Below are 15,990 nucleotides of genomic sequence, written 5' to 3'. Positions count from 1 at the left end.
GATTGATGAAATATTCTGAAAGTAACTATTTCTCATGTCAGTCGCACAGTGTGTACGGCTGTACAGCTGCAGGCGTCACTGTCTCACAATGAAGGGTATTTGTCTTCGAAGGGAATAAGACGTAGGGATGATGACTTCTGAAAGGGACACACCAATGCGGGAGTGTTTGTGGGCTGGTTATGGATTAATATTGTCAGTTAGATCATCGTTCGGTTCTCAAGTCTTTGTAAAAGCTGCCGGCATTAAGATTGCTTCTCAAGTTTCCCTTGTAAGAGGCCCTGACATGAGCAGCATGGTGGAAACAGGTGTATGTGTGTGTGTGTGGCTGTAAACTAAAGCCTATTAGCTATTTTTTATATGCGCTTGTCAAGGCACTTCACAGGGACTTTAACTTGTCCTTCAGGAAATTACCCAGACTGGCATAATGTCGCATCCAAATTTCCCCTGCCATAACTGTACAGCTTTAATTATAAACCAGCAGTGTGTGTGTGTGTGTGTGTGTGTGTGTGTGTGTGTGGAGGAGAAAGAAGGGTGATATTTAAAGATTTACTGTGATAGATAATTAAAATTCACTGCGGTAGAGCCAAAAATAAATAAATAAATAAATATTTGAAAACAGATTTTTAATTACCCCCAATTTACGTATGGGTGTGTGTACACATTTGTGTTTTTGCTGCGAGTGAAAGTGTTGTTAAATGTCAGACAGGGGAGGAGGGTCATGCCATCTGCGCAGTACTGACGTGGGACCCATACCAAATATCAGTAGGCATGTCTGGATAAACTAAGGACAAGAGTCTGAGTGTTTGTGTGTTGCATGTGTGTGTATACACGTGTCTTCGACAACAGAGAAAGTGTTTCATTGTACATTTGGTTGATGCAGGCAGGAGTCACTTCTACTTTTAAATATTTGGTATTATAGTTCTGTCTGAGGAGCGCTTTAGGCAATTATTGTTGAATTACACAACTACAGTTTGACTTATTGCATTTTTGTCATTTACTGCTATGAGCAGTAACATTTAAAATGATTGAAATTCAGATAAAAAAAGGTAATAAATGCAGCTTTGATGTAGTTTATAGTTTATTGTTGCAGTAAATGTTACAGTGGACCAATATTTTATTCTCTTATAACAGGACTTTGAGCAATGCAGGAGTGTGGTTTGACATTAACTCTCAAAGTGCAGCAGTTTAAATTAATCCATTATTGCATATTTTCACAAGATTTTATGATTTTTAACAATTACAATTTTTAGAAGGCCTACAGTAGTGGTCGACTGAATTTTATATATATGTATTGTGTATATATATATATATATATATATATATATATATTACAATAAGGTTCTATTCGTTAAAAGATAGTAGATGCATTAGATATAGGGACTAGCAATGAACAATGTTTTAATGACATTTATTAATCTTTGTTAATGTTAGTTTATAAAAATACAATTGTTCATTGATAGTTCATGTTAATACATTAAATAATGTTAACAAATACAACTTTTGTTTTTAAAAATGTATTATAATTTGTTAAAATTAACATTAACCGAGATTAATAAGTGCTGTAAAAGTATTGTTGATTGTTAGTTCATGTTAACTAACGTAGTTAACTACTGTTAACGAATACATCCCTGTTGTAAAAGTGTTACAGTACCAGTTTTTTTAACAGCCAATGATGATATCTGGAGAGCAGTGTAGCTGATGGCATTTAATACTGATATGTGGACTATATTGTACAATTTATTAATAGCAAATGACAAAATTGTGAAAATTAAATGCAGAAACACTTCTTTACTCAAAATTCACTAAAAATGTATGAGGCCATTGGTAAACTAACACTTCTGTTAATTGGTCAAGAAGGCACGGTTATTTGCAGATACTGATGATCTCTAAATGGCCGATATATATCGGTCTATCATTAGCCGATAACAAGATGTAAACCATTATCTGATAATCTGAGCAGTATCCAAATTGAGATGATTAAGTGTGATTTATTATTAAGTTTGGAGATTTTTTATTTTTATTTTATTTCGCACTAAAATAGCATTAAATACAAATAGAATTACAGTAATTCATGGGTATTTTCTCAACCCCTCTCAAACATGGTGGCTGCAGAAGTCCTTACAACAAAACTCTCCTGTTTCATGCTACTTCATTGATTAGTCGTCATTATATTGTGACATCTAGTGGTAGTAATGAGGAATAACAACCATTTTTACCAATAATCATTTAGGATTCAGAACCATACAACTCAAATCAAGCTGTCATTTGAAGCTCCTGCCCCTTTCTTATCCTTTGTTGCAAAATCTTACCTCTCATGACCTTGAGCATTTCATTAACCTAACTGCTACTGCAAAATGCAACAATAGTTAACCAATGCACATAGCCAATGCTCTTGCATTTGCATAACATTATCAGGTCTGAATCCTCATGGCCATATGTGACACTTGAATACCTAAAAAATATTAACCTTACTAAATAGATCTGCTGAACTGTGTCATTTAACTACTTCTGCTGAAGATATTATTATTATTTTCATTTTTTTAAATTACACGTTTCAATTGAATGGCAAATTTCAATCAAACTGAATTAATCTTTATATAATATACACTATTTCAAATTAAGCATAAATATGTAGCATTTAAGTTTAATGAAATACTTGGTATTATGCTTAATTCATATTATGTACATTTTATTAGATTATAAGATTACTCCATTCATTTTGATGGAAATTTGTCACACAATTGGAATGTGCAAATTCTAAAAATAGACTCAAACGTTTTTTGATTGATTAGTTACTTTCTGATGTGTTGTACCTATTATGTATAAATGTGAAAAAGCTTTAAATTCAGCACCATTTTCCATCATGAAATGTGGATACATTAATTACCTGTTGTGTTTGAGAACAGCAGTTGATGAATTGCTATGCAAATGCAATATGCAATATCTGATTAATACAGGACAATGCATTAATAATAATTAGGAACTTTTTGAAAAATTGCAGTCACTGTTAGACCGTCCTTTTAAAATCAATTTCATGTGGTCTCTGATACTTTAGTATGGCTTCAAAGCAGTTTTATCATGTTGATTGTTTGAGCACCTTTTGTACTTTGAAGATAAATGAAGCCAAACATCAATGCTGCCAAGTAGCTCTCACCCAACAGAGAATGAATTCTATAACTCTATTCCATTCTATTCTATAACTCAGGCAGTTCAAACCTCCATAATCACATTCAGATTGTAAAACTACATCTTGCAATTCACAGAGTAATAGCGATGTTGAAAATTAACATGTCCTCATTAGGGATGTCAGTTTGAAGTTTGAAGTCTTAGTCTTTCAATAAGTCACTTTAGCTTTGCTTTACTTGTGAAAAGGAAGTGAGAAAACATTTGAAAGCGTTAATCAATGTCTATTATAAAAACACACATCTGTCATCATCACCTTCCTCTCCTCGAAGATTAAAGACAACCATTTCATGCACTCCCAAAATCAGATCTCTCTCTCTCTCTGTATTTGGTCACATAGAATTGCTGGATATTGTTATCTTATCAGACGTGACAAAGAAGAAATCAGCATTCATTTACACATAGAGCCCAATTAGTGATGACTTAAGCACTTTAAAATAGTTGCATCAATAGATCTGTGGTTCAGGCTGTTGACAGCTACTGAAAGGTTTTTGTTGCTAGGAGAAATACGCATGAATGTTTCAGCACACTCCCGAGTCCCTGAAAAGCCAACCTGGATATGTAGATTTGAGAACACTTTGTATGTAGTGCTATTGCTTGATGGTGCAGAACATGTTTTGATATAGTTAAAAAACTCAAGCTATTTTTACTTTGCCATAAAAAGATGGTTCAACTTACACTCAATATACAGCCATGCAAACTTTACAGCACTAAATGCAGTTACATTAGCAACAATAATATACATTCTATGAGTTGCATTAGGAGAAAGATAAGTAATTAATTATTACACACAAGACATTGTGTGCTCTAAATACTATTAGTTAAAGCCAGGGTTTTCCACAGACCTGTCCAAGGACAGATATTAAAAATTTTACAATAAAGTTGCATTTGTTAACATTTGTAAATGCATTAGATATTATTAACTAACAATAAACAGTATTTTACATTGTTAGTTAACAATGCATTTACTGATACATTAACACATACAACTGTGGTATTTTATAAATGTATTAGTATATGTTGAAATTAACATTGAAAATTAAATTAAATTAGTGGTAATAGTGGGGGTTAAATATTAATTCTGTTTGTATATGTTTTGCTTTTCTTTGTTTAATATATGAATCAATAAAAAAAAAAATGTTAATCACAAAATCAGTAGCCTACTTTATGTATTATTATACGAATATATGTGAAATTACAGTATCAAAGATAATCAAAGATTCATTAAATTTTCAAATTAACAGATGATATTAAGCATTGTGTATTTATATACAATATGTAATGTTTATAAATTTTAATAATGAAAATTATAATAAAATTAACATTGATACATTGAAAAACTCTATATCAGGTAATGTACAACTTAATGTCTATGGACAGTATTTATATCATTCTATCAACTACCATAGAAAATATTTTCAACATGTCCCTCCATAAGTGATCCAATATGATAAAACATTATATTCAAAAGGGACATCCATATAAGTATGTGACAAATTGAAAAAGTATTTTCACAAAATTTGTGTTTGTACCCAGTGCCATTCAGTCGTATTACCCTCAAATGAATTTTACTGATTAGATGTCACGTATAAAAGTGCAATAAATGTATGCTAATTAAACATACAGCATGGGAAACCCACCAAGTAAAAAAAATAAAATAAAATAATAATAATGCAGGACTTCACCAGGAACAAAAAAAGAGGTTTAGACATTTCAAACATAGCCCTAAGGTGGGTCCATAGTACATTGCCTAACCAGTACTTGGGATATAAGTAACACTTTGTGAATGTAAAAAAAAAAAAAAAGCTAATGATTTCCCTGTTTACTGTCTGGATTATTCTGTAGATTAAAACAGAAAGAAGTATGCAGCCTCGTGGCATTGCATTGATTCTGGACTGAAGAGCCAACAAGACAGCAGCAATTATAACTCTTGATTATTACAGTTAAGTATTATATTTTAGATCCCTGCTGAAAAGACCAGCATTGGTCACCAGCTAATGTTGTGTTTTGGGTGCTGGTCCCCCAGCAATATATGCTGGTGTGGTGGTGACCCTATCAGGCTTTTAAACTAGCTTAACCAGCTTCATAAGAAAGACCATGATGGTCAACCAGCTTAACCAGTTAGGTTTTGCTGGTGAAAAGCATGGCTATGCTGGTCCACCAGCTAGGCCAGCACCGAACCAGCACTTACCAGTATAAACCAGCCTAGACCAGCATGGGAATTGCGTGCTGGTTAAGCTGGTCTTTGTAGCAGGGATATTATGTACTTGGCTTTAAAAGTATAGAGGTTATGGTTAGATATACAGTATGTCCCATAATACATGCTGATAATAGTAGGCATGCAGTTTCAATATGGTTCATCAGTACTAGGTTCACAAAAACACAGTGGTCCATTGAAGGCACTGGGTTCTTTGGTAGGATTGTTTACATTATTACATTCTGATCCATGACTCCCAACCAGAATCAAAATCATTGACAGTTCAACTGAAAATCATTGACAGTTTCGAGGAGCTCTGTTGAGATGGTGATTTTTAGACATTAACTTCAGTGGCATCACAAAAGCTGTGGGAGGAGTGAAAGAATATAAATATGGGAAATGACCATCCATTCTGTGATCTGTCTTCTAATCAAATGATTTAGAAGCCTGGGAGCCCATTAAAGTAAATGTCCAGGCACCAGGAGTCAAACAAAGCTGTCCATTCACTCCTCTCTGTGGAATAGTCGAGAGACTTTCACACTATGTTAATTGAGGAGCGTATATTAACACTTTTCAAAAGGAACTGTCAACATACACTGACGTACTGGAGTTTGTTCTGGAGTTTTGGACTTAGCATAGCCTTCCTGGGGCCTACAATCCTAGATCTGAAATGCCAAACGGGCTCCACGTTAAAGGAGATCACCTGGGTGTTCTTCTCACAGCAGCTCTGCCTGCTCATCGGAAGCTCTACTGGAGGGATTTTCCAAAAAACGTGAGTAGAGTTGGGATTCCACTCTACATCAAGATGGACATCAAGACACATTCTGCTTGTAAAACTCCAGTGTTTGGGTAACACAGTGTAATTTAGTTTTAATTTAGATATTTAGTATGTTGGTCATAGTAAAAAGCTGTGTTGCACAAATGTCAGACTTGATTGTGGATTATATTCACTGCTTGGTGTTTTTAGCCGTGTTGCTCCTTATACTGTCAATCTCGCATGTTGAGCATTTCTTTGCGTGGATGTGTGCTGAGTACCTCAATTAATTTAATAATAATAATAATAATAATAATAATAATAATAATAATAATAATAATAATAAACAAATGACTTCTACTATATACTGTTAAAATGCCTTGTAAAAATGCTTTTGAAAGTATCAGTGCAGTGTCCTGGTTAATATCATGTTGAATATCAAGTTAACATGAGGTATTTTGCTGGTTTTGTGATGTCATTTCTAAATAAAGCAAAATTGCTAATATGTATTAATGTACATGTAAAATTGGTCCCTGGTGATTTTTAGTGGATGTATAAAGTCAGTTCCCACAGGTGTAGTTCATTACATTAACAATGGACATATTCAACTAATGTTTGATAACCAGAAAGTGCCTTCATTTGAAAGGGAAAGTTCATCCAAAAATGAAAATTCTCTCATCATTTACTCACCCTCATGCCATCCCAGGTGTGTATGACTTTCTTTGTTCTGCTGCACACAAAAGAAGAATGTGGCCAGAACTTTGAAGGTCCAAAAAGCACATAAAGGCAGCATAAACGTAATCCATAAGACTCCAGTGTTTAATTCCATGTCTTTTGAAGCTATATGATAGGTGTGGGTGAGAAACAGATCAATATTAAAGTCCTTTTTTACTATAAATGTCCACTTTCACTTCCACATTCTTTTTCCTTTGGTAATTTGCATTCTTCGCGCATATTGCCACCTACTGGGCAGGGAGGAGAATAATTTTAAAAGGATCAAATGATTCGAAAAAGTCCCTCTTTAAAAATGTGAGAAATAAAAAGGGGAAAATAGCAAATAATCACATATCATGCGCAACCATGCTTTTTTCCTTCTGTTTCTCAGGTTGTTTAGTGCCCTCACTGCTCTGTTCCTCTCTGCCCTCATCATCTCTGTGGTTTTTGCTATCATCCCACTTTGTTATAATGTGCTGTTGCTTGCCGTTGCTATGGCTGTGTCAGGCATGGCCATGGGCATCATTGACACTATTGCAAACATCCAACTGGTGTCCGTTTATCAGAAGGACTCTGCTATCTTCCTGCAGGTAAGAGTGGCTGTCTATATTATCTCTCTCACACAAGAGAGGTTTTAGTCCATAGTAGGCCTACAGTTCTGAGCAGTAGTATAAAATGGGTATGAAGACTGTCTCATTATTTTAATCATTTGTTGGTCAGTGATGGACCATTTTTGAGGAAAAGAAGGAAAAATTCTCCTTATAATTCACCATTTGTTTTTGTTTATACTACTGAATCATTAATAGAACATTTCACAACAGGTTCTCCTTGAATTTGAATTTTGATTCCCTCTGCTTGTCAGTGTTTGTGACTTTCCTCTATTTTGATTCAGCGTTCATTTAGATTTTTAAACAGTGGGTGGTGACAAATGAGCGTATTTTATATTATGGGTGAGTCACTGACTCATTTGACTGATTTGTTAAAAAGCACTGAGTCTTCACAGAATCACAACCTATACACTTGTGATAAGTTACTGAACTTAAAAAAATTATTCAACTGAAATCAAAATGATAAGTCAAGAGAACTATGCACAGCATGCTCATGTATTTTGATTCCCAGCATGCACAGCGGCATGAATAAATTATGCAAATTATTTGGCATTTTTTACTGTTTGCTGCTTTTATTGATGCTGCTGGTTGTTGTGTTTGTTGTCACTTTCAGTTATTTGTCATGTAGCAATAATTCAAAGCTCATCTTTTTACTCAATGATGAGTTTGATGATTGTCACCATCACTGTGATTTGCGTGTAAAGTGTTGAGGATTGCACATGTCTCCACAACTGGAATAGTTCACTCTATAATGAAAAATGTTTCATCTCTTACTAACACTCTTGTCAATCCTATTTACCTCAGATGTGTGACTTTCTTTCTTCTGCAGACCATAACAGATTTTTAGAAAAAAAATTGCTTTGTAGGTCTGCACTATGCAGATGAATGGTGGCTGGAAGGCAGCATAAAAATATTCCAGTGGTTAAATCTATATCTTCTGAAGTGATATGATAGGTGGGGGTGAGAAACTTTAAATAACCTTGTTGACACAACTTCACATTTTAAGGCAGCATGCACACTTACTTTTTTAAGTTGAAACAACAACAAAAAATTTGTAGTGCAGTACTCTTGCTCCTGTGATATTGCTAAAAAAAATATCATAATTCTAAATTGGGTTTCTCCTCTCTGTCTGTACTCCTTTTCCAGGCACTGCACTTCTTTATTGGGCTTGGTGCACTGGTGAGCCCCCTAATTGCAGACCCATTCATATCAGGGTACTGCCCAAGCAGTAACAGCACAGAAAATGCTACAGAGATAATTCAGCACTTCAGATACAGCCTGACAGCCAGCTTTAGGTCACCAGTGATCCTTGAGAATTCCCCACACTCAGGACTGGTTGAAGGGAAGGCCAGTGTGTCATATGCCTTCTGGATCATGGCCCTCATAAATGTAAGTGTAGAAAGTGCTGTATAATTGTGAGATACATTCACCTTGATTTTTAAAATATATATATTAACAGTTGGGTTTAACATTTGTCCACTTCTGAAAATTTGGAATCAAATTTAATCCAGTTTTTCATTGCAAATTAAATGAGAATAAAAGCAAAACAATTTGAGTGTGAAAAGGTGAATTGAAAAATGACCACAAATTATAGAATTTCTTAGTATTTGGTATGCCCTGCATTTAATGACAGCATGCACTCAAACTGACATTGACTCGACAAGTTTGTGCAAATCCTAATGATCCATGTTATTGCAGTGACATTTGAGAATATGCCACAAAGCATATTGTATGCTTTAATGGAAGAAAGGAATTCTGACTTTTCATACATAGGAGTTAACATGGCCAATATAATAAATTTGCTTATCTGATTAGGGAACTTGAAATAGTGCAGAATTGTAAATATTTATCATTAATTTTATGTCAATTTTATATATGTATTATTATTATTATTAAAATCCTAAAACTTTCTGTTTATGTTAAGGCTTATATTAGATTTTTGAATCCCAGATTTTCAATGTGGACTCAAATTTTTGAACCCTGTCTTTTTCCTCCCCTAGCTGCCTGTGCCATTTGCAGTTCTTGTGTTGATGTACCGAGAGAAGATGCTTCCCTTTTGCCCAAACAGCACTCCACGGCTACTGGACAAGGATGAATTAGCCATGGAGACCCACACACCAGAAAGCACAGAGATGCCAGATCTATGTGCTGAAGTTTCAGGTGAGCAGCACCTTGGACTCTTATACCTAAGAATTAATTTTACTTAACAAAATAGAGGCAAGACTGGGGCAAATTGTTTCACTGTTAACTCCAGTGAATATTTCTCAAGGTAGGTTTATTTTTGAAAGTCAATTTCTGTATCCAAAATAACAAACCATTGTTTTGGCCTATAGAAACTGAAATTCATTAATTCTATGAAATAACAAAACATAAACAACAACAAACAAGAAAGAGTGTGATTATGAGAAAGTGTCAACTTGACACTATATCAAGGTGAAAATGTAGCATTTTTTAATAGTACCCTTGTCATTATGGACTTACACTGACACCTTGGGGCGTGGATGTAGCATCATTCAAACGCAATAGTTTTTAGTTACAGATGCCATTGTAGGAATTCATTATTCACACTCAGCCAGGATGAAATTTAATCCCTAAGTAAAAGCCTTCAACAACAGTTGCTGAGATTAAGCGAGTAGTATCTGGCTGATCATGTGATTCTAAAATGTAAGCCCCCATGAGGGGCCCCTCTCTCCAGGTAGAATAAAACAGCTTTTATATGGTTTCTGATATGATGCATGTGTTTCAAAATGACAATTCATTTGTTTAGAAGTCAATTTTTTTAAATGAGGAAAAAAAAATTATTGAGTGCACCTTTAAACTCTACTTTCAGTATATAATTAAAACTCTTGCCTTAATGTATCCCAATGTAATTTTATTGTGTTCACTTTATACCCAATAATTATTACAACAGTATGATGATAGTGGAATTTTTGTTTTTATTGTAGAATTTACAACAAAAAATAACTTTATCTAAGATTGTTTTGAACTAGTCTGAAACCAATTTATGATTTAAGCTCTTGTTACAACTATCACTTGTCTCCCCTACTTCGTCATCCAGGACATGGCGATCTCTTTAGCTGCTGTATGAACGAAAACCTGCGTGGGCTACCTGTCACATTTTTTGGTATCCACATCTTGGGTGGACTGGTCCTGCTTATGACAGAAGGCATAATGGTGAGTAAGTGGCCTGACAAGACTTACTTCTTACTGTAAATTATCTTTGGAGAGCAGCAAGTTACAATATATTCACTCTTTACCCTTGACGCTTATCTTCAGGGGGTCTTTGCCGGCTTTGTTTACACATACGCTGTTTCAGCTCCCATGTCACTGCAAGTTAAGATGGCAGCATACCTGAACTGTGTCTTCTGGGCAGCTGTCACTGCAGGACGGCTGGTCTCCATCCCATTATCATACCGCTTCAAACCGGTCCATCTGCTCATTATCAACCTGGTAATAAACCTGCTTCTTGCTGTCAGGCTTTAAAAGAATTGTTCACAGAAAATTTGAATTTTGTCATTATTTACTCATCTTCATGACTCTCCAAACCTAAATGACTTTCTTACTTCCATGGAACATAAATCTTGGTCACTCTTCTGTATATTATGAAAACAGCCTGGTCTCATGAAATTTACGTGAGAATTGCAACATTTTTGCAAAACTGAAATTACGTGGTTCATAACACGTTTGGCTGCACTTTACAAGTGAAATGTCCAGCAGGGGTTGCCAAAACCGAGCAAAATTAGGTTGTTATCAGACAAGGTTTTTAAGGTGAATTTTAGATGGAGGTTTTTAAAAAACGAACCTCCCTATCCTAAAACTTTACCCTAAACTTAACCAATAGTGTCCGAAAAGAGACATCCTTACCCTTAACCAACACCTAATTGTACATACGTGTATATATGTGTGTATATATATATATATATATGTGTGTGTGTGTGTATGTGTACGTTGGTCTGTAATACAAGCATTAAAATGTATAATTTTTCAAAAGGTACGTTAGATATAAGGTGTCTCAATATCATAACATAGCAAGGTCTGAGTAACAGAGTGACAAATAAGTGTTTATAAAGTCATAATCAGCCACTGAAGTCTTCAGCTGTACCTGGAGACACGTATAACAAGTTTAACAAATATGTATATAGAGTCACGTTTTCACTATAAGGTTGAATAAAACTGAACATGGACTGGGGATGTCAAGCATGATAATAGTATCATAAAAGTTAAAAAGACTTAAATTTCAGATTGTTTCTTACACAAAGCTATAATGTGGCTTTGGAAGACTGGAAATATAGTGAGTTGTATGGAACATTTTTATGATACTTTTATGGTACTTCTATTTGTCATTTTGGAAGAGTCCTCATTCACTCATTATATGGATATAATTGGCCTGAATATTTCTCAAACATTCACCTTTTGTGTTTCACGAAAGAAAGTCATACGGGTCATAAATAATGACAAAATGTTAATTTTAGAGTGAACTAATCTAGTTGACATACACAGGGCTGATTTTCATTGTTAATAAAATCTACTCAAACCCAAACTCTGATCCAGACATTTGTACTTTTATACTAGGAAAAAGCTACTTTAAGGTTTTATTAAAGGGGTCATGACTTTTTTTTATAATTTTATTATCTTCCCTGAGGTCCACTGATAATGTTACTAAAGTTGTTAGTAAAGTTGTCATAATATAGTACTATATGATCATTTTCCACCCTGTCTCTCGCCCTCTGTCTGAAACGCTCGGTTTTGACCTAAGCGCCTCCTTAAAACTTCAACGTAAATGCCCACTGTTATGATTGGCTAATATCGTGCAGCCCCTCGAATACAGCCATATTTGAAACTCAATCAGAAGAGAATGAACAAGCTCCACAACATTATAAAACAAAATGTCAGGGTTTACACATAACGCACACCCAACACATTGCATCCGAATATATTAAACTGTACACTCAAGCACATCAGCACCATAAACTATCAAAGAGTCATGAAATTTGACACATTCTTGGTGTCTGTAACTGGTTACTTACGATTTTGCAGTTGGGTCTAGTAGTGTTTTTAACTGCCCTTTTCCTTCAATAACAGTTCCTTTGCAAAGCTTGAATCATATTATGACGGGTTCACAAGCAATCCACGCTGATATGAGCTGAAACATCATACAATCCACACTATATTACACACTTTGATACTGGAAACGCATCAAAGCGGTCTAAGATATCTATCTAGTGCATGTTTACATATGCCAACAATTAAAAATAGTGCAGATGGGCGCAAGAAGGCGTCCAGGACGCTTTTGTGCTCAAAACAGCAAGGTGCAGAGCAGCTGAATGAAATGGAACGAGGTCTCATTTTCAGAGTTGTAACTTGACACAGCCACTTTAAATAGTGTCACGAGATACATGACAATGGTCAAAGACATCTGTCGAGTACATGTTTAAAAACAAAAATAATTAAAAATAGTCCAGATGGGTCCCCTTTGGTGTTCAGGAATAGTTAGTAGGCCACACTACTAACTGTGTCTGTCCTGCTCTCTCTCTGTTTACCAACTGAGCACCAGTGGGCAGGGCCAAGGGTGCGATGATGTAAAAGTATGTGTTAATGTTGTTGCTTTAGAGGCGGTCATGAAATAATGAGCCCCCTATTGACGTAGGGAAGTCGCGGAAGTAGAGAATGAGGCGTTTTTGCAGCTTGATTTCAATAAATGCTTTGCATTGGGGATTAAATTTTGAGGTTTTATAGTAAAATGCCCTCTTATTCAATGTGGTCTCGGACCTTTGGACCCACATGTAACTGTTTAGTGTATAAGGAATCATGGTGGATAGTTGTGATTTCTCTTTCTCCCTCTCTCTCTTGTTAAGGCTGGTGTGATTATAACATTGCTGCTGTTGCTGATCCTCTACACAAACAATGTGTTTCTGTTTGTGGGTACAGCCTTGGTAGGGCTTTTCCTCAGCAGTGTTTTCCCGTTGATGCTGGCTTACACTGAGGACATCCTTGACTACCAGGGTAAATTGTATGCACACACACAAACTGCATTTTTAGAACAACATTAAGACATCATTTAGTATATTATACAGTACTTCTCAAATACAGCTGCTGAGGGAGTGACTGTATATTTGGCACCTTCCTCTCTTCTGACTGCTGTAACCCACCGCTCTCAATTTTTTTCTTTTTTGGAAAGTTGTAAAAATGTCATAGTGTGTTTAGTTTTCTTGCACACACATGGACAAACACGCAAAAAGGTTTTCTTGTTCTCCAATTTCTTCAGGATGTGCAACACCAGTCTTAGTGACCTTTGCTGGAATGGGTGAGATGTCAATGCAGGTGTTGGTTGGATCAGTAAGTACTTTCAATAATGTTGTAACATCTGAGAAATATTTTACTAAAAATAAATAATATAACAGAAAATTGCCTCCAGCTGATTCAGACAGATGGCAGTTTTAGTTTTCTGGTGTGTAGCATGGCCCTCGGCTGCCTTGCTTTCATCCTCCTCCTTGCCTTGATCCTGTGCCACCACATCTACAAAAAGCTCACAGGTAAAATAAAAAAGTTGCCTAATATGTCACAGGGGGTATAAATACTGTATGCACTATCTACTTAACTAGGAAGCATTATATCACTCTGTCTAAATGTCTTCACTACAAAGGAACATCTAAAAAAGCTGCTATGGTAGACAACCCACCGGCACCCGCTCCACCCACTCCAGAGAAAGCTGTGACAGAACAAAAAATTGCTGTAACACAATCAGAACCAACTACATGAGAAAATCTTCATGGGTCATAACCCGCTGGAACTACTTAAAGGGATAGTTTGCCAAAAAATAAAAATAAAAAAATAAAATAAAATTCATCATTGTTTTCCCTCATGTTTTCCAAACCCTTCTGACTTTCTTCCACTGAACACAAAAGGAGATTTTTAGCAGAATATTAGCCTCAGTCACCATTCACATGAAAGTGAACGGTGACTGAGGCAGGGGCAAACCCCCCCCCCCGTCATTCTGCCTAACATCTCCTTTTGAGTCCATGGAAGAAAGCCACAAAGTTTTTGAACAAAATGATGGTCAGTAAATAATAACAGATTTCTCATTTTTCATTGAACTATCCTTTTAACTGTACTGTTAAACTGTAAACATTAAAAGGGAATTCCCTTGTGGTTTCATTGTCCTATTTCTGTAAATAAAACCCTGAAAAAAAAAATACAATATAAATTGTGTATTTCTGCTACGTTTATTATCTATTTTTTGTCGTGTTGTGTTTTTTTTTTTTAGTTTTGCACAAATAATTCTGAATAATTTTTTTATTATTGTATTTAGTTGTAAAATGTATTAAAACAGAAGACTGTCAAATGTGAGAAATGTTTAATTGCTGAAGGGATGGAGTCATTTCTGGCATAAATAAAAATAAAATTGTTTTGTACTTCACCCATAAAGTCTAAGAATCATTGACACCAAATTAAACACCAAACAACTTAAGTAACCATTCACCAACTTTAGGGAAAATTCCTAGAAATTTCCTTATACTACAAAACATTGTTTTTCATGTTGTAATTCCAACTCTTGCATGTTCAAGCAGCTTCTAAAAATTCCAATAATACTTCACTTGACAATATTTTTTTTCTTTTGCATCTGTGCATAGTGCCCAAACAGTCACCATGTTGTGCAATTTTCACTGACTGTATGTGCTTGATCTTTGGTATTGATTCAATTTCATCACCAAATATATATATATATATTTTAATTCATTCAAATCATTTCAAATCTTACTTTAGCTTGAAACTTCTACCATCATTATTATTACATAGAAAGATGCAGTTTGGTGCAGTAAAGAAACCTGAACCTTTGGATAATAAATAAAACACACTCTTGCACCAATGCTCTATACAGGAACAGCCAGCAAAATAAAAGTATTCTTTCTTCAATACAGAGAAAGGACTAATTATATGAATGTACTGACAGTTTTCTTTCCATTCTGGGAATATCCTGAGAGTAAAAAGTCCATACAAGTATTCCCTTTGTATGTGCAAGGATCTCCTGTGGTGACTGTAACCCACAGCGGTTCTTTAAGAAATATAATTTAAAAAAACCTTTCTTGTGTGTGTAACTCAGTATTAATATTGAAATACTAAATACAATCAAGAAAATTAAAAATGTGCAATGTCATGATGGAAACTTTTAATGCACAAAGCCAAACAAGTCAATAAACAGTGAAAATATTTTGTGAATTGGAAAAACTCAGTGATCATAACAACAAGCAAATCAAGAATTGCTTAGTCAGTAAATCTCTGTTTAAAGGACAAATTTGGAGATAACAGAAAATAAGAAATTATTTCCCATCATCAGTACTCATGAGTTTTCTTTTAGAAATGAATACATGTGAGAGGCATTAAATAACACAACTGTCAGATCTGCATATTCTTCACCCTTCGCAGGCTATTTTCTTTTTCTTTTTTTTTTTTTTTTTTTTAAAGATTTACACATTTTAATTTCATAACAAAACTCCATCAAATTGAACTGTTTCATGTTTAACAAAATTAAATGA

The 15,990-nt window shown here is 34.9% G+C and overlaps 1 protein-coding gene across 1 annotated transcript; it reads left to right on the top strand.

Moving 5' to 3' along the window:
- Window positions 1-5,820: 5,820 nt before the first annotated feature.
- Window positions 5,821-14,873, top strand: LOC127420381 (major facilitator superfamily domain-containing protein 4B-like). The gene is made up of 10 exons (XM_051662639.1): window positions 5,821-6,152; window positions 7,240-7,438; window positions 8,603-8,845; window positions 9,457-9,616; window positions 10,515-10,630; window positions 10,733-10,906; window positions 13,312-13,459; window positions 13,722-13,792; window positions 13,872-13,989; window positions 14,100-14,873. The coding sequence occupies exons 1-10, from the start codon at window positions 5,923-5,925 to the stop codon at window positions 14,213-14,215; spliced, it is 1,575 nt and encodes a 524-aa protein (XP_051518599.1). The 5' UTR covers window positions 5,821-5,922; the 3' UTR covers window positions 14,216-14,873.
- The last annotated feature ends 1,117 nt before the right edge of the window (window positions 14,874-15,990 follow it).

This window comes from Myxocyprinus asiaticus, chromosome 29 (assembly GCF_019703515.2).
Source record: "Myxocyprinus asiaticus isolate MX2 ecotype Aquarium Trade chromosome 29, UBuf_Myxa_2, whole genome shotgun sequence".
Lineage (NCBI taxonomy): Eukaryota > Metazoa > Chordata > Actinopteri > Cypriniformes > Catostomidae > Myxocyprinus > Myxocyprinus asiaticus.
Note: the sequence above shows the minus strand (reverse complement) of the source record. Positions and strands in the feature narration are given on the sequence as shown.

Bases quoted from the DNA above. Each gene is read 5' to 3' on its own strand.
- LOC127420381 (XM_051662639.1), top strand. From the start codon at position 5,923: ATGTTAATTGAGGAGCGTATATTAACACTTTTCAAAAGGAACTGTCAA. The intron at 10,907-13,311 runs GTAATAAACCTG...TCTCTTGTTAAG, and splicing joins ATCTGCTCATTATCAACCTG to GCTGGTGTGATTATAACATT. The intron at 13,990-14,099 runs GTAAAATAAAAA...TTCACTACAAAG, and splicing joins CATCTACAAAAAGCTCACAG to GAACATCTAAAAAAGCTGCT.